This window comes from Ursus maritimus, unplaced genomic scaffold (assembly GCF_017311325.1).
Source record: "Ursus maritimus isolate PB19 unplaced genomic scaffold, ASM1731132v1 scaffold_16, whole genome shotgun sequence".
NCBI classification, from domain to species: Eukaryota; Metazoa; Chordata; class Mammalia; order Carnivora; family Ursidae; genus Ursus; species Ursus maritimus.
Window position 1 is genome coordinate 59908558 of NW_024424008.1, and position 25244 is coordinate 59933801.

The following is a 25244-nucleotide window of genomic DNA, read 5'->3' on the forward strand; positions in this document are numbered from 1 at the left end:
GCAAGCTGATTTCCTAAGGCGCGGGTTAAAAAATATAAATGTACAAAGAAAAAGGGATTGAAAAATAGGTGGGGGAGGGGTTTCCTTCAAATGGATGGAACCCATTCTTTTGAAAGAAAACTCCCCTCTTACCTTGGTCCTGGAGCTGGTTAGTTCTCCTCTGTCCTCCTCCTAGGGGAGAAATACCCAAAGTTAAACAATAATAGAACATGGTCTTGTATTAAAGTCAAGTTCAGTTCTGGCCAACCCTTTCCTCAGGTCTCACAAGACACTACCAACTGTCTGATATACCGGGGAGTTCGTTGAAATGAGCTTAAAACTCATTTTAAGGATTAGGCCAAAGGGAATGAATATTTGCTGTGTAAGAGGGACAAAACTCTCTACTCTCATCTGTAAGATGTAGAGCAGAGGAATGCCTGCAGGCGCACTGCGTGGGTAATTCTCATCAGCTGTCCTGAATCACGGACAGTGTATCGTGGGGCGCACCTGGAGCTCCTTAAAAAGACAGGCATGCTGTGGTATTCTCAACCCATTTCCCTGATGTTCCTGGTGTTTTTGAGGGCAAACTAATAGTGCTACAAGCCAACACCATGTTGGGGCAGTACTAAATTTGGTATTAACAAGAATTATTGCAAAAATGAAAAAAAAAACCCTAAGGGGTCATAAAAGGGGAGGGTTAGGAAAGTTGGGGAGATGGGATATTATCAGAAACAACGTACTTGCTTTATTTTTTCGAAACGGAATCACAGGTAGGACAGAGATGTTTTCTTTCTTAATGTACCTGTAGCTAGTGAGGCTTCTGGTATCCCTGGGGAGAAAGGAGGCAGCGCACGAAAGGGGCATGGATTTGGGGAGGAGAGAATGATGGGCTCCTTTTCTACCTGAGCTTCAGCGGACGTAGCCGTCCAGGTGAAGACAGTAACACCAGCACCAGGGGTTTTTGGGGGCAAACATATTCATATACATGCACTTGGTATGTAGGAGTTGTGAAATTTGTTTCCTTTTCATTACATGGCGTCTGGAACAATCTTTTCCTATTTGAACGACTTTGTCTTTTCTGAGACTACTGTCTAGTTAACCAAGCTTAGAGTCCATTCCTAATCACCCTTTGGCATAATTTTAGTTACTGGCTCCCATAAAAAAGATCAAATACCAGACAACTGATTGAGTTTCATGAGACATGAAGGAAAGTGGAGACCGAGAATGAGCCTGAACCCATACAAGATCATGTGCTATTGTTATTTAACTTTGGGTAATTTATTAAAATTCTTTATCAAGTAAAACGACATCGGGTGAGAAAATGGATGTACTTTGGAACCTTGGGTTGTCACAATATATTCCAGAGACGTCGAAATGAAGGATGGGGTAATTGTTACTCTAATGGCCGTTATGAAAATGTGCAGGGAAAAAACACTGTATGGAAGGATCTGTGCTGTACGTCTGTCACCATCACCCTCTGAGCTTTGATCCCCTTGAAGTTACATGATGTAGACATGGCAGAGTAAAACTGCTCCAACTACAAATATACGTTTTTGTTCTCGTGTTCTTCCTCGGGAACCTTAACTTCATTCATTACCTTTAAAGACTATTCCAAAAATGGTCATTTTGACAAACCAGTCTGTTATCCATTAAACCCTATAAATTCTAAAGAATATATACAGAAATAGGGAATTTCCTTTTTTCCTAATACATAATTTTAATTTCTTATTCTGTAATAATACATTTGGAAATTGTGAAGCTGTGTTATAAACAGAAAAAAAGTACATTAGTTTTTTTTTTTTATAAAACACCTACTTCATCCATGAAAGTCGCCTAAATGACAGAGTTCTAAAGAATGTATCTTTATATTCCAAAATGATGTGAAAGTTTATGAATAACAACTGTGGGGACACTGCGTGGACTGGGTACTATGCCAGGGGCTGTGCAGTCTTCATGCTTCAGAGCATAAATGGATTGCTATCTGTGATGAGGGCGAAAATGAAAAATAAATGAAGTAGCAACTCATGTTGCTGCTGTTATTAGGGGCCCTTAAAAATCACCCTCTCAAGTATTTTATATTGAAACACGATGGGATACTGTATTACATGGACCAATTTTTATCATATCTAGTTAGGGAAGCATACGTGGTGTTCTAAAAAAAAATACAAAGCAAGCCCTTCTATATGCACATGCCTCACTTTTGCTGTTTTATTCCCCCTTTTACAATCCAGATTTTGTCAGATTTGTACCTTGCCAAAAGTCTGACGTCAGTCTATAATTTTAAATGTCTGTATAGGGAGGCCTACAAGACCTGCGTCTAGCTCTAGCTCTGTGGTTCTTAAAAAGAAGTGCTTTCCTTAAATATCTTTCTATTTCACAGTGTAGACAGAAAGTGATAAAAAGCAGGTATTTACTGAGGAAGTGACTTATTTAATTCCAAAACCTGATGAGCTTGTACTGAGGTTCCGGGAATGAATTTCTCCCCCGTCTTACTAAGCGTCTGCAATTTCAGACAGCACTGCAGGAGAATTCTGTGCTTGTTTTGCTAAAGATCGTTCATGACACGACACAGATGTGTGTCCCACCCTCAAAGTGGGAGGCTCTTCTGTTTCTCCTTGAGCAACTCTGATGTTGGGAATCTGAGCCAATTTCCCTCCATTTTTTGGACCAGTTTTAATTGTTGTACAATCTTTATTTTGACCTGAAGGCTATTTCTGTGTGATTTCTTCAACTTAGCCAGAGCTTATTTAGGTTTTTTAAATCGTTTCTTGAGCTCTACAGGGGTATTCTCAATACGCTTTGAAATTATGGATGTTCAAATGCAACATGGAAGAATCACAGAAAACGTTTAGTGAGTTTGAAAGTAAATTGTATCTGTGTTAAAAAGTTCTCTTTTGTTCTTTCCCCACAAGAGCACTGGAGAGAGTCAGAAGATCTCCATTCCAATCACAGCCGTGGTATTGTGGGCAAGTCACTTAACGTCTCCAACTGATAGACTCGTCCTCTTCACAGAATGGCATCTTAAGAGGGTAAAAAGGAGCAAGTAAAAACCGTGTAGGAGTGGCTTGAAAGCTCACAGGCTGCACTGTCACTATTATTGTCTCCCTTAAGAAATACACTGCTCAGTGATTTTTAGAGTTCTAACACTAAGCCAAACTTAAACATCATCTCTTAAAAGTGAAAAAATTAAAAAGAACATTAGATGATATATTAACTGATTCTTTGCCTTATACGATATCATTGCTATATCATTTAATAGAGCACAACTTCTTTTTTTGTTAGCCTTTGCTCTTTGCTTTTTACGCTAGGAGACAATCTGAGGTCAGCTTTTCTTGGATCCTGTTGACTTCATTTACCTCCATCTGGCCTCAAACAGAAACCAAAGGTTAGGGTACTGACTTAGGGCTCTGGATACTTGGTTTCATGCTAACTTTTCTATTTCTCAGGGCTTTTTAAAAACATTTCCTTTCCATGCTAAAGGCACTAGCAACATAGAGCAGTTGTACTCACTGATAAATGCTTTTGTGATTGTGTGTGTGTGTGTGTGTGTGTGTGTGTGTGTGTGTGTGGTTTTAGTTGCAAATACCTGAAAAGACAGAAGAATAGGGGCTGGGTATCTGAGGAGAGCTTCTCTTAGTTACTAATGGGATTCTGGCCTGTTTCCCTTTTAAAAAGGATGTTCTGAAACTGTGTTATCTGTCAGCCCCAAATAGGAAGCGACTATTCTCTTTAAGAGTAGAGGCCTTGTGGGTAGGTCTTCACAGCGTTTGTGCCATCTTCTGAGCAGTGGAGATGGGTCCACACATTCCTCTTTTCTTTGAAAGTAGAGAGATGTTTGTGTCACATTGGGTTAATTGACTCCACTTTAATTCTTGTTTTCGCTAACTCCCAAAGATTGAATGCTTGCAGAAAACAGGTTGAATAACATTGCTGTAAAAAAATTATGTGTGTCACTGTCTTTATTGAGTATCCCAGAAAAAAAAGTAAGCTAAATAAAGTCTACTTTATTTCCGCTTGATGTGATAGGACTTCACATGGTCAGTGGTATTTAAAATGATAGATTTCTCCCACATCTTGGAATTATAAACTCTGAAAGGCAGAATTGATGCTAGGGTTGTTTTTATGCCTTTAATTTTTCTTCATTGTTGAGTCGTGTGATTACTACTAAGAGAGTGTACTGAAATGGTCTCATTAAGTTTCTAAAAGTGTGTATCATAAATGGATGAGCCCAAGCAATGGCTTTTCAGGTTTTCAGAGAGTATGGAATCTGTCCACTTTCAATCGTGAAATAGACTTTTCTGGTATTAAGGTGGATGAACAAAGTATTTCTAACTTTCATTAGTATGATTATTAGTTACAAGACAGTCTTATAATTAATACAAGGCTGTTTCCAAGAAGGCTTGGGGCCAGGGCTGGGAGTCTGCAGTGTAACATGGGGATTTTCTATGTAGGTGTTGCCAGGATGTATAAGATATGGTGTTTGAGGCAAAGTTATCTCAAATGTATGTTACTTCATTCTGAAAACAAGAGTTATAGGACTGAATTGGGGGGGGGGATCATTAAAATAAATGAACTACAGTTTCCTATTCCTAACTAAATTAAAACAATATAATTCTAAACCAGGGTCTTTACTATTTTCCAGCTCATTCCAAATAACTGCCAAGCTACTTTATCTTCCCTTTCTTAAGTATGAATCATAAACCAGGCCCAATCTTGGCTGATATTATCTTTAGAGACAAAAGGAAGATAATAATGCCTCAAGTTGTGGCTGGGTGGTTTCCCATATGCTATGCTGAACTGTTTTCATTTTTATGGAAAACTATTATTCACCTATGATGCACTAAGTAGATGTTTATCACTAGTATAAAACTGCATTAAAACAGTATTGTATAGAATTCTACATGTAGGAGAATATTACATCTCCACAATCACGTGAGCTATATTTTATTATAGGTATTCTGGAGTTTCATGGTAAATCTGATCACCATGCCCCCTCCAAGTCCTGTGTGTGTGCATGTGCACGTCTAAAATATTCTTACACGTCTGATCATTCCAAGCATAGAGAGCCCCTCTTCTCTCTCTTGTGCAATCCCTCCCCACCCTACGTCCATGATCTCAGGAAAGAGGGACTCGGGACAGTAAGGAGTAGGAATCTGCTAAGGCATGACGATAATGCTTCTCGTCTTGTTCCTACCGCACTGTTGAGAGAAGTACGAGCTGTGATCTGAGAACTTTAATGACCCCTTCCTCTGCAGCAGCCTGGGCGGACCGTCCTTGTATTCTCCCCTTTAGGAAGGTAAGTCTGGAGAACAGAATCCTACACAAGCAATGCACGAAAAGCAAAAACAATACCAACCCCCCCATCACCTGACCTTGCTGCTGTTCTGAGGATAAATTAACAGCCGCTCCTAGTTTGTAAACGACAAGGCAATCACGTCTGTAAAACTCATGGTCCCGAGGTCTTCTAGGGAAGAACACTCATTGGACACAGTTTCTTTTATAACTGGGTACAGAAAGGTCCCCAGAAGAGCTTTGTAGCTGTGAGCAGAAGCTGCCTTACGCCGCAGAGACGTCACACACACGCAATTTCTCTGCCGTCGGGTGTTCGTCCTACGGCTGAGACTCTAACCATCGGCAGCCAACCATGCACGGGCCACACCAACATGTCTGAGTCACTGTAAAAGCAGGAACTCTGCTGCTGTCACTGTTTTCCCAGCTCTAGAATTCCTGGTGCCACACATTTCCCTTCCGTCCCTTCCCCTTCCCCCCAGTGCTTTTGGATTCTTTGCTTTGACTACCTGGACTTGATTTCCTTATTAAGGTGTCTTACTTGGGCCTCTTTCTAGATTTTGGCATTGCCAGTGCCCTGGGGGGGGGGGGTCTTTTCTCCAGACCTGGTGTTTTTGGCTTGAGCTCTGGAGAACCCACACATGGGCTTCCACCCAGCACTGCAGAACAGGGGGTCCAAACACCCTCATGCACTTGTTTTGTTGTTCCTTTTAACCTGAGCACTAGTGCTGCAATTGCTTCTGGAAACCACTCCGCAGAGGGAGATGATCTATAAAGACCAGTGACGTAGGTGGGACCTGTCTGGCTACTGGGCAGACGCCAAGACGACAACACTTCCACACATTACTAACGTAAGGATACGTCCATCCACAGCCCATTTATTCCCTCTCAGCAGATGAACTCTGGTCTCAGACGTGACACTATGGCTCCTACATACTCTGGGCCAGGCTAAGGCCACCTGACTTGGCTGGCTAGAGGTTCAGCACTCATGTTAACTGTGTGTTAGCACTGAATCTATCTGAATTGTATAGGATGTAGGTATTCTCCCTGGAGATTCTCTCTCTTCCTAGGATTTGCTTATAAGGCAATTAGGTGGGACTAAAGAACAACAGTTTGGAATTCTGGCTTCTCTTAGAATTGTCCGAATTGACGTCCAGTGTCAGGTTTCTCCTCAGATCAGGCTGTGAAAGCTTGAACTGGTGAACCTCATTTATAGCATTTTTTATCTCCTTACATTTAATCCTCTTTGAAGTGGTAGAAACTAAAATGGCCACAAATTACCTACTTTCTGAGGCAAGTTACTAGAACACGGTTTCTAAGTGCTATGGTAAGTAGGAGCACACAGCTGAACATGGAATTTAGAAACATCTTGATGGGGTGTTACCTACGGCAGTCACAAAGCTGAACTCAAAGGGACAACTTGACAACCAACCAGCAAATTCTCAGTGGGAACCCAGCGACCATCTGTTGCATGAACTGGCAAATATATGAAGGCAAATCATATTAGCTTTTTTTTTTTTTTTTTTTTTTTTTTTTACTAGTGGTAAGGATGGCAAACATGTTTAATGCCTGGTGAATCTTAAAGAAATGCAGGAAAATGCCACATTTTTTTCCTTCTTCATGGGAGCTGTGTTTTCAATCATCTTTCAAGTGTAGGCAAGACCTAAATGAGAAATGTAGAATTTCAAACATCAGGGTAAAGTTTTATGTTTCCTACTGGATGCAACACCCAGAAAGAAAAGGAAGGATGGGGTACATGGATTCTCAAGGGGATTATTTCCCCCCGGGACACGTGTGGTATGGATTACCACGCCCATCTCAGTTTGTGACTGCGAAATACCTGGTCCCCCAATAAACATCGGCATCTCTGTAGGAAACTGGGTGAGTGACTAAGCATATCACAACTGCGGGGGATTTGTGTGCTTGTGTGCGTGTATGACTGATGTGTGTGTGTGCGTGTGCTCTAATCCCTAGTCCAACAGACTACATTCCCAGTCGTAATGGGATCACAAAATCTAAGTTACCTGTAGCATCTTTTACTATGGCATCAAGGAAAACGAAGGATATTCATATGCAAAAACATCTCCTTCCACAATACTTAAAATTGAAAAAAAATTATGTACTAATCTACGGCAACTCATTTCCTGAAAACTAGTGAAAAACTTATTCACTTGAGGCCAAGTGCTGCTCAGGAGTATTAGTACTCAGGTTTAACTTTCTGTACTTTTCAGCTGTTCTTATGTCCACACGAAGTGCTAACAGCTGACTTGTTACTAACACTGAAAACAGACATCAACTTTATTCTCATGCACAACGTCCAGCAAGCCCCTTGTTTCTAAACCTGTACGTACACTTGAACCGAGGAATAAACACATTTCACCAGTTTGACATGAGAAAGTGGTTCCTTAAGGATAATGTATTTTTTCATACGTGGATTTGGATACTAAGTTTAATACATCTGCCCTAAAGGATGCTCCAAAGTGGAAGAAACATAGTTTGGCCAACAGAGAACACTGTCCACCCTGACAGGGATCTACACTTGGGCCGGGAATAGCGAAAGAAAAAGTCCAGTAAAAGCTGTGTTCCTGTGACTTCCATTCTCCGCACTCGCTCCCCCTGCCACGCTGCGGCCCTGGGCTCCGAGTCGGCTCTTGTGAGCTGAGCCTCACGTGCCTGGCGTCAGGGGTCTTGCTCCTGTTGCCATGGGCTCCTGCAACGGGACGGCAGCAAGTCCAGCTGGGTCTCCATTTTTTCAGATCTCAATTACTGATCAAGCTCTTTAGGAACTGCTGTCTTTCGAAACATCATTTTCTGGGGGGTGACAGAGTGTTTGTCTTATTTTAGAAACAGTCTCGCCCACATTTTTGGAGAAGGCAAAATCTGAATAAGAACTACCACTGCTGACTAACAGAAGACAGGAGACTAGTGTGTGTTTGCTTGTTTTAACTTCGCTTCAAACACTAGGGTCAAGTCTACGGATTCTTACAGAGGCCAGGGGAAGCCTTCAGACGGGATCCCTCGCTATGTAGCAGTCACAGAGACTCCATACCACGAATATCTTCAAAAGGGGTCTTTTCACCTAACAGCTATTCAGTACCCAGTAAATCTCTGAATTAACTAAGTTATGATTCCCTCTAAACAACGTGTATCCATTTTGTTTGTTGCACAGGAGAGAGTACAGCAACGGGTGTAACATGGGTAATACAGTAAGGACAGTATTTTGCTAGTAAAGTGCAAGCTTCACTATACAATGGACACTACAGTACTGACAGAGCCGATCTGTGTGTGCAGTGAAGCTGACAGTACTGACCGTAAAGTCAAAATGAACAGAATGCCTCTTCCATCTAAACTGTGCATTCACTGCAGTGCCGTCCAAAGCGTAGGCTATAAAAACTTCTCAGCCAGAGGACAGATTTCGCAATGGTTTTGGGCCGTCAAGGGTACTGGAGTAGGAATGAGAAGGCAGGTCGAGAATAGTATAAATGCCACTGTGCACATGAAAAGAAGATTCGAGAGAAATACTGAAGTGTGGGGATAGTTGAGAGATAATATAAAAGAAGATATTTTACCCTCTCATCTCACAACGAGAACTAAAAGTTTTCTTTAGAAGATGACTTTGGAAAATAAGTCACTACGCCGGTAAGACTCGAGTTCTCCCGCTGACGCAGGCTCATTTGACTGTCATTGCTCCTTTTTATCATCGTGAGATCTACAGATGCTCCGTTCAATGGCATCAACATTCCTAACATCCTTCTACGACCTGAAACCTGACCAATCTATGTCAAAGCACAAGAGACCCAGGAATTTCTGAGCATAGTTACTGCCCTTCTGTAACTGAAAGCTTCCTGTAAACCGCGCAAACACGGGTCTGAAAGAGTCTCTTTGACGACGAGCACTCTGTGCGTCACTCCCCTCCCGTAAAGACGGGGGTCATTCCCGCTGCAGTGTCTCCCACCCCAGGCAGATACGGTCTCCGCGACGATCCAGACTGCATTTGTCTGAAAGTCTACAGTAAAGACTCAAGTCCTGGCTTTCCATCCTGATTCCATAGCCTAGTCTACTCCTCTTCTGGGACATTGATTCTGAAGTATTGTGACCGAACAGCAAGATCTGGAAACCTGAGACTCCCTAGACCACTGGACGATTGTTAGCCATTTGTCTGCATTTTGTGTTTAGGCTGACAGAGCAGGAAAGACTACCGTTTTCCTATTCTTCAAGTCTCATGTTGCCCAGTGAATCACAACAGCAGAGTTTGTGAGAAAGACGATGAAACAGACTAGTCTCACTGTATCCACAGCTATTAACGTGAAGATTTAGTTTAAAAAAAAAAAGATGCTACAGGAACACAGTCTACTGAACAGATAAGGCAGAAAGGTTTAAAAGACACTCTTGAATTGGATGTGCCCTAGGGATCTTGCTGGATAAATGCAATCGTTTTGAATTTGCTCCCACAAACTCAATCATTTATACAGAAGGGGTGTATTAGTCCATCTCTATATGAGGTTGCCCCTGTTCAAACAGAAGGAGCTTCACTGATGGAGAATTTAAGCTTAATGTCCCCCCTCTCCCCTTCCCGTAGCTGGGCTGGGGGTGGGGAAGTGAGGAGGTGAGCTAAAGGTGCATGCTGGTTAGCCCTCCGAGCTCTTCCAGCGTTCTCCAAGACGGGACGAAATGACTGTGGTTTTGGCATGCAGGGGCCAGCTTGCTCAGGAAATTGTGGCATATATAAAACAAAGCACATAAACAAACTCTCCATCCAGGAAGCGGAGTTTAACAATTGCCTCATTAACGAGATCCAGGGAAGGACAGGAAAAGAGGGGGAAGCCAATAGCGGATTATTATACAGTTCTAGACAGATGAAGCCCTTCAGCATCTCCCCAAACAATCCCTGTAGTGTGGATTTGACAAAGTGGCACATTTAAGAGGGAACTCTGTCTTGCCATCAATGGGAGTCAGGCGCACCCGTATCTCAGGGCCAAATGCAGTCCCTGGAACTTGACTTTATCAGTAGACACAAGACAGAGGACAAGGCAGCTACACCCACAGAGAATTAATTAAGAACAGAAGCGACATCCAGTGAATGTAATCAATAGTCTGAACACTGATCTACATATCAACCACCATTGCTTTCTTCCCTTCTCGTTCTTTTAAATTAGTTACACGAAGGTGCTCTTACAACTCCCACTTCAACAGAGACTGCTTTGCTCCTTGGCTTCGCTGAAATGACACATTTCTCATATCACATCCTACAAAACATACCCTTGAAGACCAACGCTCTGATGCCAGTTTGAGTTTCTGAATGGCTGGAACATTTTGGGGTAGAATTTTATCATGGCTAATTTATTGGTTTGGCTTTCTCCCTGGACATTTCTCCGGTTTCATACGGAAAGTATGTGCAAAGCAACATGACTTCTGAACTGCCAAAGTCCACACCCAATCTGTCTTTACTGGCTCATTTTGTTCTCTCTCCTTTTAAAACGGTCCCTTCTGGACACACCGTCAAACCCCTCACTAATTACTACACTGTTGCTCGCAAACACTAAGTACTGGTTTAACACAACCTTTCCAGGGCTACTGTCTGCTCTCGGATCTGGGCCGCCCCCTGGGTCCCCACCCAACACACATACCCAAAGCACGCTGCAGTTCCCTTTCTCAAACCAAAGAAAACAAGCATATCACCTTTATACTGCTTCCATTTCTACTGGGCAACAGTGCAGGTCTCATTACTTTCATGTTTCAAAGGCTTACCAGAGACATCATTTCTCAAGACCAGGTTCATGGTTAAGTCCTTTAGCAAAGCCTCTGATGTCTTCTCGAATCTGTGCTTTGTACGAGTCCCTCCTAAGCAGCAGTGAGACCAGAGGGTTTGTCAGTTGTCACTGCCGACTCCGGCTTTGCTCTAGCCCCAGCAAGTCACCAGTAGCCTTTATTGCTTAAGGAAAATAGGATATTCTGCCTCCTGGGCATAAACATGTGACTTCCCTATGTCCAGGACCACAAGGGTAAAAAGGGCAGATTTTACCAACGTTTCCTTAAGAATGAAAGTCTCATCTCTAACCCATGTGGATTGTGTGCGTAATCCACACGTGTGACACTCTGCTCATGAATCACGTTTCAGGGGTCTGTGTGTGCACAATTCTGGACTGTCATCGGGTCTAATTTTACAGACCTTACTCACACCACACTCCCTCTGCAACAGGCAAGAGTGTGGCTGCAGTAAGCACCATAGAATCAGAGCCCAGCTTCCCGCTGACCGTAGTCCATCTGTGAACACGCGTGGTTACAAAGTTAGCACCCATACAACCCCGGGTTAGTGTGAAATACAATGATGCCGTAATAGATGACACACTGAAATGGGGAAAGAAAGCGGTTTGTTAGGATGAGGTTGATTTCTTCATACTCAGAAACTAGCGGGCAGGCAGAATTAAAAAAAAAATCATGATAAAATGTAGAATCATTAGCTGACACAATGAGAGAGCAGATTGGAGTGACCAAAACAAGTTGACGAGACACAGAAGCGTCGCCCCCACGTTTTAGGCCCGCTGGAAGCAGCTAGTGTTCAACCAGTTTGGTTTTTATATGGCCTTAAAAGATATACAGGTCAACTATGAGGAATTATTCCAAAATTAAAAAAAAAATTACCTGACTGTTGATCAAAACGTATGAAATGGAGAAAAAGAAAAAAAAAAAACCAACAAAAAAAACGAACATACCATGTTCACACACAAAACAAAATCACTGTGTCGGGGACATCAGGGAAGGTGGAATATTATAACAACACATGTTACATTGTTATACTATCCCACCCACCTTAATGAAGAACCCTTGGGTGTGGCTACTCCATAGCCTTTGGAATCCAGATTTCCTCCCACTTTCATTGTGTCACACGGCTTTCGCTGCTCGATGTACTCGTTCATAGTGGACTCCAGGAGGAAGGCGAATTTGCCTTTGGATTTTCGGACCCGAGCTACTCCCTCCGCGGTAGTCCTAGTGAACACTGACGGCTCTGCGGATCGCATGTAGGTCCACATCTTTTCATACACTGCTATTTTTGATCTCTGGAGGAAATGCAAATAAAATTAAATACAGGAGAGAAGGGAACAACATGTTAATACTGACCGAACCCAGACGAGGAGAAAGCCTCTTAAAGTACTTTCCCTGGTCCTGCAACTCCAGTCTGCCTGGCTAACATTCCCCTCTCCAGGTAGAAACCTGCCTTTTACGGTGGGTGAAGGACACCACGGAAATGGCAGACGCTTAGAAGTGATACCTGAACAAGCGGGTCCCTCTGGTCACACGTGATTACCCTACTCAGCCGCTTAAAGAACGATGTATTATCATTGTTAAAGGGAGGATGCCATAGAGAGTGGGACATTTAAAATCATGTCAACAACACTTCCATAATAAAAATCAAAAATCTTTTTCAAGTAAAAAGTTAGAAAACCTGAAAAGAAAGAAAGGTGATTCTTGTTTTCCTAGGATATATTTTGGAGAGTTAGTCTTTCTAATACCTTGACTTCAGCCAAGAAATACATTTATTTCTGTCTATTTGGGCTCCATCTACTTTATTCCTACTCCTTAATTTACCTAGAACCTTCTGCTGGTATCTGCATCCCTATTTGATTTTTTTCACCCATACAGATACTTTAAAGGTGAAACTGCATCCCCCAAGGGGCACCTTCAGTGAGGCAGAAAGAGCCTGCGCCCTGATGTTTGATAATACAGTGATACACAGACTTGTCTCAGGCAAGTGCATTTGTTCAATAACAAGGAGCTGAAGTTTTGCTGAAATCCAAAGTTTCTGGATCCAAGTAAAAACTAACGGAGACTTCACTCAGACTTACATCTAAGCACGGGGGCTAATCCTGAGTAGCAGGTGTATTTGTTTTATATGGACCCTCCTTTGTTTGTTTACCAGAATACAGAGTCCAGTAAGAGACAGATCTTCAATAATCTACAAATATCCTGGAGAGCAAACTTCAGAAGACATGTTTTGGGGGCAAAATCAAACAATTCAGGTTGACAAAGAAAGAAACTGATAAGAGCTGTATTTAAAATTTGGTTTCAGAAGGTGGGAACTAGGTAATCAATATCCTATGTAACAGTAAGAGATTTGCATACTTGGACACTATAAAAAACCAGTGATTTTATGTTAATGTATATTCAAATGCTGGTGAATATTAAGATGGAAAATTGACATCCTGTATTGTCTTATGAAGTGTTTTCATGCTATTAACACTTAAAAATATCACAGTGATACAGACTTTGTAGTGTGTGTGTGTGTGTGTGTGTGTGTGTGTGTGTGTGCTGAAAGGTTACCTCTGGCTACAGAAATCCTCACATTAGGATACTGCATGCCAACTACTAAATGAAATTGCAAAGGTTCTATGTGGTTCCAGGACAGAGGAGTATCTGGATTCAGAACCCTCAGCCGTGGGGTTGACCAGGGAGGCCGTGTTGCCTGGCCCCAATCATTCCATCTTTAATAACAGAGCTCTCTTCCAGAGAATGAACTCTGCCATTTTACAATGAGTTCCAAACTCTGAAAATCGTAAACTGTCTGGATCACCAGATACAGACGTCCTCAAACATTTATTCAATTGATTATTTCCATTTAGAGAAATGCTGGTAAACAACATCCTTTTGGTGTATAATCACTCTTTAAAATATAGTGATAACTTGACTTGAGAGTTTTACCTAAAAAGATACAGAGTTCCACACACACTGCATACTTCGTCACGTATACTACATCGAAAACGGAAGAAATAAAACCTGGGTATTATTTTGATTGGGATTTTTTTTTTTTGAATTTTTTTAAGAATATGAGAGTCCGGCTAGTTACGTGGCAATCTTCTAGTTAGTGCTCAGCAGCTTACTTAAAGGAATCGGAACCACTAAACAAAACTAACACAGCAGGGTGGAAAAAGTAGTTTTGGGCTTGGTAACTGGGAAGATAATTTAGCTATCGAATGCAACAAAATATTAAAGCAAATGATTCCTTCTTAAAGGAATTAAGTATCTTTAGGCCACTGACATTTTTTAGAAGTCCATCTGTATAATCCTAATGTGAGGGAAATTATTGTCGCGTTTGTTTAAATATATTGAATTATCTATACCGTTACGTACAAAGAAGTTAAATCAATTCCTTTAAAGTCCAGAAGAAAGAGGAATCTGTAGTGTAGTTGGGCGACACTTAGCAGGCCTTATGCATAAAGGAAATCGTAAAAATACAGCATCCCAGCGGAAAAGAGAGGAATAATGAAAACACCACCTTTGGGGGAAAAATCACACTGTTTGTCACTCTGTGAATGTTTAGAAATTCTGATTCTGATTTCAAGGTGCATGGTGGAGATAAGGTCATGTCCATATGGGGAAGAGGGCGTGCTGGGAGCATTCGAGAAGGGAAGGACTGGAAGTAATATCCCTGAGCCTTGTTTGTGGCCACAAAAGGCGTGTGCTAAGGAGCGAGGGCGGGCAAGCCTTTGTGGATTTGATGAGACGGCTAAAAGGGAACTTCTGCAGACCCAGCAAACTCCGAAATACAGTGATAATGGGATTTTAAGTACCTAAAATCTTCAACTGTCATATCTTCTTAAAGATCAGGTCTGGGGAATAAATATGCTCAAGGTAACAAGCAAAGATAATACAAAAGTCATTATTTTTTTGAGATTAGGAAAATAATCTCAGATTTATTTATTTCTTTACTGTGAAGCTCAAACAGAGGAGACTTACTGATTTAAAGCACTATTTTATTACTGAAAATAACTCTTGGAGTTTTAAAAATATGCTGTCCTTTAAATTGCTCAAAAATTAAGTATTCTTGCCTTTCCTGTTTTTAATAGAAAATATGGACAAATGTCATGCATTATGGTTAATGTTAACATTGCTGCCAGATGAATTATTTCCCGCTTCCAGCAGCTTACGCAGCGAGGCTGCTGTTTGCGATATTTGGTAATCTTATAAGCACTGAGACATTATTGCACCTCCTTTATGCATCTGTGGCTTCACTGATGACCGAAGCAGCCGCAGGATAAAATGTGAACTGCCGGGAAAATCGGCGTGCGCGCATCAGGTGTATGAGAATGTCTGAGCACCTAGCCGGCAAGGCTGTCGTTCAGTGACAGGTCCAGACTTTCCCTCGATGCCTCTACGTTTATGCTTAACAAGGTGCACAGAACACAGAGCACACCAAGTTTCATAACGGGGCAAAACCGAGGCAACGGCGGAATTCGGATGTAATCTCCCCCCACGGCCTAATTCTTCCCCAGTCGGTGGTGATTGCGACACTGTTCAGAAGCATTGAGTGGGGGTCACGGCCTGCGGCAGGTTAGTGCGGCTGATGTACCGTCACTGTGCTCCTACGAGAAAACATTTCTGACAAGTACAAAATACCCTTCACATTCTGTTTCCTCCACCCGTCAGACAGAATGGGTTACTTAAACCAGGCCGTCATCTGTGCGGGGGGAGGGAGAACACAGCGTAGGAATGAATTAGATTTTTATCAGAGAACCCACGTTTATGCATTCCTGAAAGGGTGCTACCAGGGAAAATTATTTTCTTGTCCCGTTAGGGTTCAGGCCGCTCTGCAACAGTAAATACCTTATAAAAAATCTTCCCATTTTAAAGCTGGGGGGGAGGGAACTGACCACGGTGACGGGCACGGCCTTGTGTGAAAGGCTCTGTAAATCCAGCAAGCGCTTCCCTTCCTCCTCTATTTCTTATCAATATGGTCTCTTATCTACCTCACCAGTTTTCAGAATTTGGAACACTTTTTAAAAACTCTACAAAGATTAGAAATAAACATTTTCAGTGCACTTGATGCCAAGGAGCTGTACAGTGAGTTACTTCTGAAATTTTTTTTTCAGGGAATCAACTTGACATTTGTTTCTCCCTTTATCACTCAAGGCACAATGATGAACCTGCGAATATTTGTCTTATTTACATGAAAATCAGCCAACATTTCTCAGTAAAACGCAAGCGATAGCACACACTTGTATTCCATTTTGATGACTACGCATAACGGTTTCTAGGCAAAGTTAGTGAATTTTACCTACCTAGTTTTGGGTGGAAGCAGTTACAAATACAGATTTCTGGCAAGGTACTGAAATTGGGCTAAAATGTGTGAGAGCAGTATGTTTCTATCAGGAAGCTTTAAAGACTGGGATGCACTCAGTAAGTTTTAAAAATCTGGTCAGTTAAGTTTACCCATAGAATATTGTTAATAAAATCTATTGTCATGAGCATTATTTACAAGTTTTAGAAAAATGTGCAGATTCTTTATAATTATCGTAAATGTTTCATTATATCTACTAGCAATCCCCCAAATTGTTGACAAGGACATTGTTCACTGCCTGGTGTTTTCTGTAAACAATGCCCGACGATGGGTTTGACAAAATTTTTGATTGGTCTGTTCTTAATTCAGTATTATGGAAACACCTGTAATATATAATGGTACCAGAGTCAGATCTTTTTAAAAAAGAGAAATCTCTTACTGAACTTCAAGTGCATGAAAGTTAAGGCTGGCTTAAAGTAGGATGTTCTGTTGTTTTTAATTTTCAAGCCGAGTGGGAAAATGATAAGCATGTGCATTTAGGTGACAATGTCATCTCCCAAGGACTGTATATGTAACCATGCACTTACTTCGAAGGGCTGTCATCACTTTTACATGACAGCTCAGAAAACAGGGAAATATTCTTGTCTCCTAAATTATTAAATATCTTGCCTGTAAGCAATTGAAATTAAACGTAAAATGTCCTCATTATTACTTAGGTAAATATTCGTGAAAATGTCACCCTGACTACGTTTTAATGTTTTTGTTCTGAAGTCACAAAAGGAATCCTTATCTCTGACCACACAGTACCAAGTGCGTATCTCTGGACTTAAGAAGAAGCAGAGTAAAAGAGTTTCACCGACCAAAAATCCATCCTCATAGTGGAACTAACAACTAAAAACACACAAACAACCCCCCGCCCCCCAGTACCTGCCATCCCAATGGCAAGCCAAAGGGGTCATATTCATATGTGAAATTATATCACTTTGAACAATTTTATCTCTAAAAGCAGAGAAATCAGCACCCACAATATCACCTACCAGTTCGTTACCATTATCTTGTGAGAAAACAAATGTCTTCCTTTGAAATCCATTGTTAACAGAACAGATTACAGAGTACCCCTCATATAAGCTGCAACTAAGGTTTTGGGTTTCATATGCGGCAAGTTAAACGTATTCTTAAGACAAAACAAAACAAAAAACCTTGCTTTCATTTTTATGCCCCTAACCCCAAAGCATATAAATTACAATCTTCCCAGATGCAGTACCATCATAGCCTTGTCAACAGTGGAATCTTCTGGATAAGTTACATTATAAAGTTGTCTTAATTACCTTTTTATTGTTACTTTTCCTCAGGTCTCCCTTGCAATGTGAATAAATCAATTAGCTTTTGCAAACTAAAGTGATTATAAAATCCAAGTAAAAGTATTAGCATTAAACATAGCATTACTATCACATTTGCAAAACCTGCAAAGAGCTAGAGACCATAATATAACTAACTGTTGGCAAAAACTGCCTGAATTTCAGAATTATGAACATTTCATGGTTAGTTTTTCCCTTAACTTACTCTGAAGAACTCCTTCGTTGACCCTGAATCCAGGGTTCCATAGGCAATCTCTGTTTGTTTGGCCAAATCTTCTGCACTTTCTATGGGGGAGACCATTCGCTCAACCGTCAGGAAAGCGGCGAGGTTAGCGGTATAAGATGATATAATGATGAGTGTAAAGAACCACCAAACACCTCCAACAATTCGACCTGAGAGGGATCTAAACATGGATAAGATAATGCACATTTTCCTTTCTCCAAGCAACACAGAGAAAGAAAAGACATATCATAAATTCACGTTGTATGTTTAAAACCACAATGGCAATTAGTTTTACTTTCTTGAGTCTACTCAAGAATGATTCTAGTCTTTCTGTATAATTGGATGCCTTGTATGCTACCTCGAGTACACGAATGCCACTGAAAATATGGAAAATGTTTCCTTTTTATTGTTTATGGATAGAAACGTGGAACTTAATACCTCTCCTTCAGGTATAGAAAAGGAACACTTACTTAAATTCATTGATATCCTACCCCCTCCTTTACATTTTAGCATCTTTGGAATTGGGGTACAGCCCACGGTATAAGACAAAACACAGTCACGTGGCTTCGTTGGCAGCATCACTGCTCTCTTCGTGGTACATAAGACAGCAGTGTGGGTTAACAATGGGGGAGGTCTTGGGCTCCATACAGACGCCCCTCAGAGACCTTGCGGCTGCCTTCAGACAGAGCCCTGCCCAGGCGGGCGGGACACGTGCCAGAAGGGGCTGGACCGGATGAGGACTCAGACTGGTCTCAGAGTGACCACAGCTGGGGATCGTTCTGCTTGAGATTCCATTTCTGACCAGAGTGGAGGATGAGCTCTCTCTGAATGCATCTTTGCAGCATACTGCTCTAAACATGTTCTCCCTGCCAACACGAGACCAAAGCATGTGGCTTGTCAATGCACAGCGTGGCAGCATTAGAAACGGATGCTAAACGTCAAAAGAAAAAAGTTCTCTCATTCTTTCCCTCGAATCAGGGACGTGTGGGCGATCTGGATGCAGAGGAAAAGTGAGGATGGAATGAATGAAAAACCCAGGTCATGTTCATAATTGATCTCACTCCCTGGGACCAACAAACTATTAAAAATTCCTGGGGCAAATGGTTTGTAAACATTTTTTTAATGTAAGAAAACAAATTTCATATTTTCTGTGACATTTCTAATTTTCATATTCTCCCATTTTAACCATTATTATATAAGTAGCACGTGTTGGTTTTAACGTAGCATTTGCTTAATCCTGGTCTTTAAAAACCATTCCCTGACTTGCTCTGCTTTCTTTTTGTTTCACTATCTGAGTTTCTGACTCAGATTCATATGTTGTTGGAATTTAAACACATGTCTAGTGTTCGTGTGTCTTAAGGAACACAGACTGCATTGTGCCTAAAATGTCTCTTTTTGAGAAAGCATACATTTCTTTTAAAAACCTGTATATTTGCGATGCTAATATAATTCACATATTGAACTTCAGTTCCTAGCTTCTCCTACTTCTTGTAGTTATTTTTTCTGTGGGAGAAGGTTGGTATTTTCTTGCGACAGGAGACTGGCTGCATTTTTGGCAAACATAACTGAAAAATATCTTAGTGGCATCCAAAGGAAGTGAGCCATGACTCCACAGATATTGGAAAACATGTCTATTAAGCTAACACAGTACTGACATTGCTGAGTTTGCCCACAGCTTACTTGATTTATTACAGAGAATGAGGCATATCTGGTACTTGCTGTATCGACTCAGGTGTTAGGTGAGTCTGTGGCAGAAATCTCCCATAAGGTACATGGGATGTAAATCGAGGTCAAAATTAATCTTTAAAAAAGGAACAACAGCAATAATAACAAAAACTTTCAATTTTGAAAAAGAGACAAAATGAAAATGAATTCTTAGTCTGACAACTTAGATTCTTCCTCTCCATCTGTCAGGCCACTGGAGGAAATATTAACAGTACGTGATTTCTGAGTTCTGAGCGGTTGCATACGTTACTTTTCCGCTGGGAAAGTTCATCTTTGTGATAGGCCCACAATTAGTGCTAACTTGGAAAAACTGGCTACAGAGGTACTCAGATCAATCTGGGAGTTGCACGTTTTTTTCCTGCGTTTCAAAGTAACACCCCTGCGTCCGGGAAAAGAACATGTAGAGAGGTGTTCTGCACAAGACCGAGAAGGACTGGGGAGTCAGTAAAGAAGCGGAGCGTTTCCAAACTAACCTGGGTGAAATGTCACATCCTTGCTGCATAAAGGCACCCAGGGAAAACCAGAGGCTGTTAAAGATGCCAAACTCGTTGGGAGGCTGGTCGCTGGGCCCTTCCTTTCCGTCCTCCGGCTCCTCTGTGTGCCACTCATATGGACTAAACCTGCTAACTAGGAATAAGACCACGCTGACACCAATGTAGGCAAAGACTATGCACATCCAGATCTCATAGGCCAGAGGATCCAAGAAGGAAAACACTCCTGGTTTAGATTTCTGAGGCTTTTTGATCATGATAGATATGCCCAAACTCATGAAGGGCTTCGAGAAGTCAATGACCTCCTCTCGGACCAAAGTGATTGTCAGAGGGGCAATAGCAATCTCTGCTTTCTGTAAGAGAAAAGACACAGGAGAACACAGGTTAATGCATTTCATGAAGCAGCCGGCACTGGGTCGATCCACCCACAACTAACGAGTTATGCATTTACTCTACATTTTGAGGGGGAATGCCAACAACTGAGTAAGAACAGCAATAAATACAAAGATGAACAGTGGATTGTTTTCCTAAGAGAATATACCACATAAACTGCACGAAATATTTTTATTGGCGCTAGCGAGTGAACATAAGCAAAAATAACTTGAAGTCAGATAGCTGTATTAGTCTTTAAGGACGTGGGCCAGGCCAGGGGAGGAGCCTTAACTGCCTTCCTGTATGGCTGAATTTCTGAATTTCTTGGCCAGAATTGCTGCTATGTTGCAGCCTTTTCTGTTTCATTTGGAACGGTGCCACTGACTCATTACTTAGCCATCCCTTAATATTACGAATGCAAATTTCAAACAGTCCCTTTTTATTCCTTTCCAGTTGTAAGAAAACCTACCCTACAGTCTGTGTTTGTAGGACAGAAGACACCCGCTGTTTGATGACATTTTCTAATCCAGTGCACACAAAAGTCTGCAAATTGGCAATTATTTCTTCCTGTTCACTTGCTTCGATTTTCTACTTTGAATTTCTAACACAGCTTTTGGGAAACAGCGGATTCAGTTCTCAACTATTAGGATTGTAAGACTCCAGCTTCCATTTCTGTTCTGTGACTCTGAGCCATTTTTCTGAGCCCATTTTCCATGTCTCTCCAACGAGGACACTTTCCTGTTTGCCTCATTGCATGACTATGATTGTCTAGCACAGAAAACTTAATAAAATCCTAGGGAGCATTTACTGAGGGATTATGTATCTGACGCTGAACTAAGTATTTTAAACGGCCTCTCATTTAACGCTCTGAAAATCCTGTTTATCACTGTTTTCTCAGTGATGGAGCTGAGACTCTGGTGAACACACCACGGCCCTTCTGCGATCGGGACTCGTGTGTCTTCCATCAGTCATGCCATCTCTAAAATTGAATGAAATAAAGGGTCATGAAAACACTGTAAACTGTTACATGACCTACAGGTGCAGAAAGGTTATTCGATTGTTCATTTGGAAGGAAAATGTTTGGCATTAAAGTGGAATCTGAAACGCAGCCAGGCATGCGTGGCTGGCAGAGGCTGACATCCTCACATCCACTCCTGCACAGCCATAGGCTGCTGGCTCATACGCCAGCCAGGGCTGGTGCGTGGAGGTGCCCCAGCCATGATGCTGCCCGCTGGCCGGCTGAGCGTTAACTCTAGGAGCCCTCACGTGAGGATGAACTTAGCTTACCTCATAAATACCCACATTTACGAAAGACTCACCGCTGGAAGGTTATTATTTTTGCCATATTATTATTTGCATAATTTTCACTACACAAGTGATATATGAACTAGCTATAGAAAAATTAGTATGTAAATACAGAATTCAAAAATTAAGGAAAGTCAGCTCCATTCCCTTCATCGACTCTTGCTCTTTCTCCCTCTATGCCCTGCTAGACACGGTTTGAGGAATCATATTTTTATTTTAAAAATGGAATATAGAACACTACAGTTTATAGTTCCTCTACTCAGAAGGATATGATGAACTCCTTTTCATTTTATCATCTATATTAAAACTTAGTTAATGATTGTAAGCATTTTATCATGGGAAAATATCAAAATTTGCTCAATTTACTTGTTATTTTAGGAGATGTTTATACTGTTTCCAGGTTTACACAATTTCAAACTTTGATGATGTGAATATCTTTGAAGACAAGCCCTGGTACACCCCTTACTTAAAGATGAATTTCTAGAAATGAGATTGCTGGTGTAAATGGGAACAGTCCTTGTAATGGCCATGATACATTTTGTGCAACTTTTCTCCGGGAAGATCATGCAAATTTCTACCGTGGGCACCAGCCCTGCATGAAAGCACCTGCCACTGTGAGCGCTGGCCAGCCCGTGTGTACCTTCATTCTCAGCTACCTTTGCCAATCCGCTCCATGGCAAGGTAGATCTCGTTGCATTCATGTGAATTTATTTTTATAAAACATTTATGTTATAAAACAAATAGCTACTTTTCCTTTTTTCCAGTGTCACAACCTGTCATACTCTGCCCCTTTTTGCCATATGGTGTATTCACGTTTTACTTACTAATTTGTAAGTGCTTTTAAATATAGTCAAAATATTAACTTCTATTTTCTGCATATGTTGCAGATATTCTCCCTGTTCAGTAATGGTTTTGCTTACACAACTTAGTTCACGGTACTTCATTGTTATATATGTACTCAATTTGGTTGTAGCCATATAGAATTATCTTTTTTTCTGTGTTTTCAGCCTTTGGTATCATGCTTAGAAAAATCCTTCTCAAATCACATGATCAGTCTCAATCACACACGTTTTATTCTGTACCTATAATTCCTTTAAACTTTACTTGGTGCTGTACGCGATGATGCGCTACAAGTGGTTTACTCCCCAAGTGGTTGTTCCTCTGTGGCAACAGGAATAAATGAATAATGCATCCTGTCACTGATGCGAAATGCCACCTTTTGCATACTAAACCGTTAGTGTCGTGTTCTTAGGGAATGTTGTATTTACACAAGTCACCACTCAGAAATGAAAGCAACATGGACAGAAATCAAGGCGCTGCCCGTATAGGAAACTAGGCGCGAGGGAAGGTGAACATTGGCTCAGGATGGTGACATGAAGGTCCGTGAGGACACTTCTGAAGTCTGAAAGTTGTGTTTTGAAAGAGGCTGGTGAACAGAGAAGATACACCTGGGCTTTCTCTGCTAAGGCTGGCGGTGTTACACCCTGCGCCTCGTTCCACGACCTCTCAGCGATTCCCAAAACGAAGCGCGTCAAGTATCTCCCACAAGAGCTGGCTAACATTTGGGTTCTCGAGGGCCTCTGGAGCAAGGCTCATGAACCTGCACTATGACACATACCACAGGGAATGCTGGTGCTGGCCGGCCCCGGACGGTGCTTGGAGAAATACTCCCTTGGAGAAATACTCCCTTGGATTAAAATCCATGCACACTAGTACGGCAGGGCCCAGCAGAAGGTGCACAGAAGACAGCAGTGAGGACTTAGTGATGCACACAGGAGCCACGGCAGGAAGGACCTGAGTGGCGGGGGTAGTCCTGCGTTCTGGCCACCACCCGCTGGCGTGCTGAGGCCACGGGTGAGTGTTTCCCAGAACACCTACTCCTAATAACGCCAGTAACAAAGTTTGCAAAGACTAACGTAATAATAATAATAATAATAATGGCTTCAAATCATTTTACTGTCTAACAGGATTTGCTGGACAGGAGAGAATGGATGGAGCTCCCGCTCGGGCCCTGGAAACTGGGCATTTATGCTATGGACTAGCGGTAAGAAAGTAAAAAAATTAAGTGCAGACTTTGCAGACACCAGGATGAAAAGTAGCAAATCTGCAGAAAGTGTAAGAAACACGGAAGAAGATTCCTTTTGGGAAAAAGTCAAGTGGCAGAGGTGAGAGAATTTAAACCCTTGCAGATGAACTGAGGATTGAATACCTTGAGTATTAATAAGCACTCTATTATCTTCTGAGAACTGCTTGACCTTGGGACTCTGTTACTGTGACATGTGCTATGGATAGAACTTATTGTTGACTATGCTCCTCTCTTAATATCACTTGTTTTTGTTACTTGAACAATGTGGTCTGAGCCCTTGCAAAGCTGCGAGGCTGGGCTGCCCCATGGGTAGGGACTCCGGAGGAGAGAGATGTAAAAACTACCGTAGAAAGTTACTTGGGTTAATTACACCATCCATGACTAACTGGTAATCCAAGTAGGATTTTTTGAGATGAAATACCCAATAGTGATTTCTGAAGAAAATGAATTACTGTAGCTCTAACAAGTTGAATAATGTTTATATTTAAAAATCTACTTATTGTTGGGGTGCCTTAGTAGCTCAGTCATTAAGTGTCTGCCTTCAGCTCAGGTCATGATCCCAGGGTCCTGGGATCGAGTCCCGCTTTGGGCTCCCTGCTCAGTGGGAAGTCTGCTTCTCCCTTCCCAGCTCCCCCTGCTTGTGCTCTCTCTCTCTCAAATAAATAAAAATAAATAAAATCTTTTTAAAAAAAGTCTACTTATTGTCTCAAAGATTAAAAGTATTACCAGAAGTTTAAAATATTACCAAGGAACACATGGTTTAGGAATCCTTTTTCTTTGGAACTTAAAGCTCACTATCAAAATGTTGATGAGCCCTGCGATAAAACACTTCCTGATTTTTTAAAATTCCAAATTTTTTTTCTTCATTTAGGGCAATGAACTAGTCAGCAGTTCTTTTTAAATGGATATAAAACTAAATGATTGCTCTTTAATGCCAAACAATTTCCTTTTCTGCTGAGGTTACAGCTACTGTATCAGACTGGCTGGAGAAAGTGTGGGGCTTTGTGGTCTGAAACGCAGTGTTACAGAATCACGAAACTATCGAATTCTTTAGGCTTTGAAAGGGAGCCTCTCCAGACTTGAGTTATGCTCTCAATCATTCCATCTTTATTCTCTTCCAGGGCAGGAGGACTCTCATGTAATTATTTCAAAAGGGTCTTGGGAGAATAATCAGAGTGAGTGCACTTTGAAGATGAAATCTGTGAAATACGAATTGGCTTACAGGAGATTTCAGAATACGTTTCAAGTGCGTGTGACTTTTATTGGTTACTTGAGTATAGCTCACTGTGAGCTCTCGGTTTGGTTTCTGGACTCTGGAAATACCACGCATCACCACCATTTGCTAACTGCTGGTTTCATTTTG

At 41.5% G+C, this 25244-nt stretch overlaps 1 protein-coding gene across 4 annotated transcripts in view; it reads right to left on the reverse strand.

Moving 5' to 3' along the window:
• GRIA4 (glutamate ionotropic receptor AMPA type subunit 4) overlaps positions 1–25244 on the reverse strand; it is a 355639-nt gene that overhangs the window by 25368 nt on the left and 305027 nt on the right. For all 4 annotated transcript variants that reach the window (XM_008690134.1, XM_008690131.1, XM_008690132.1 and 1 more), the window contains exons 11-13: positions 20101–20471; positions 17885–18083; positions 12079–12326 (exon numbers count right to left, since the gene is read on the reverse strand). In XM_008690134.1, coding sequence (XP_008688356.1) covers positions 12079–12326; positions 17885–18083; positions 20101–20471 — 818 coding nt within the window. The remainder of the gene's footprint in view (positions 1–12078; positions 12327–17884; positions 18084–20100; positions 20472–25244) is intronic.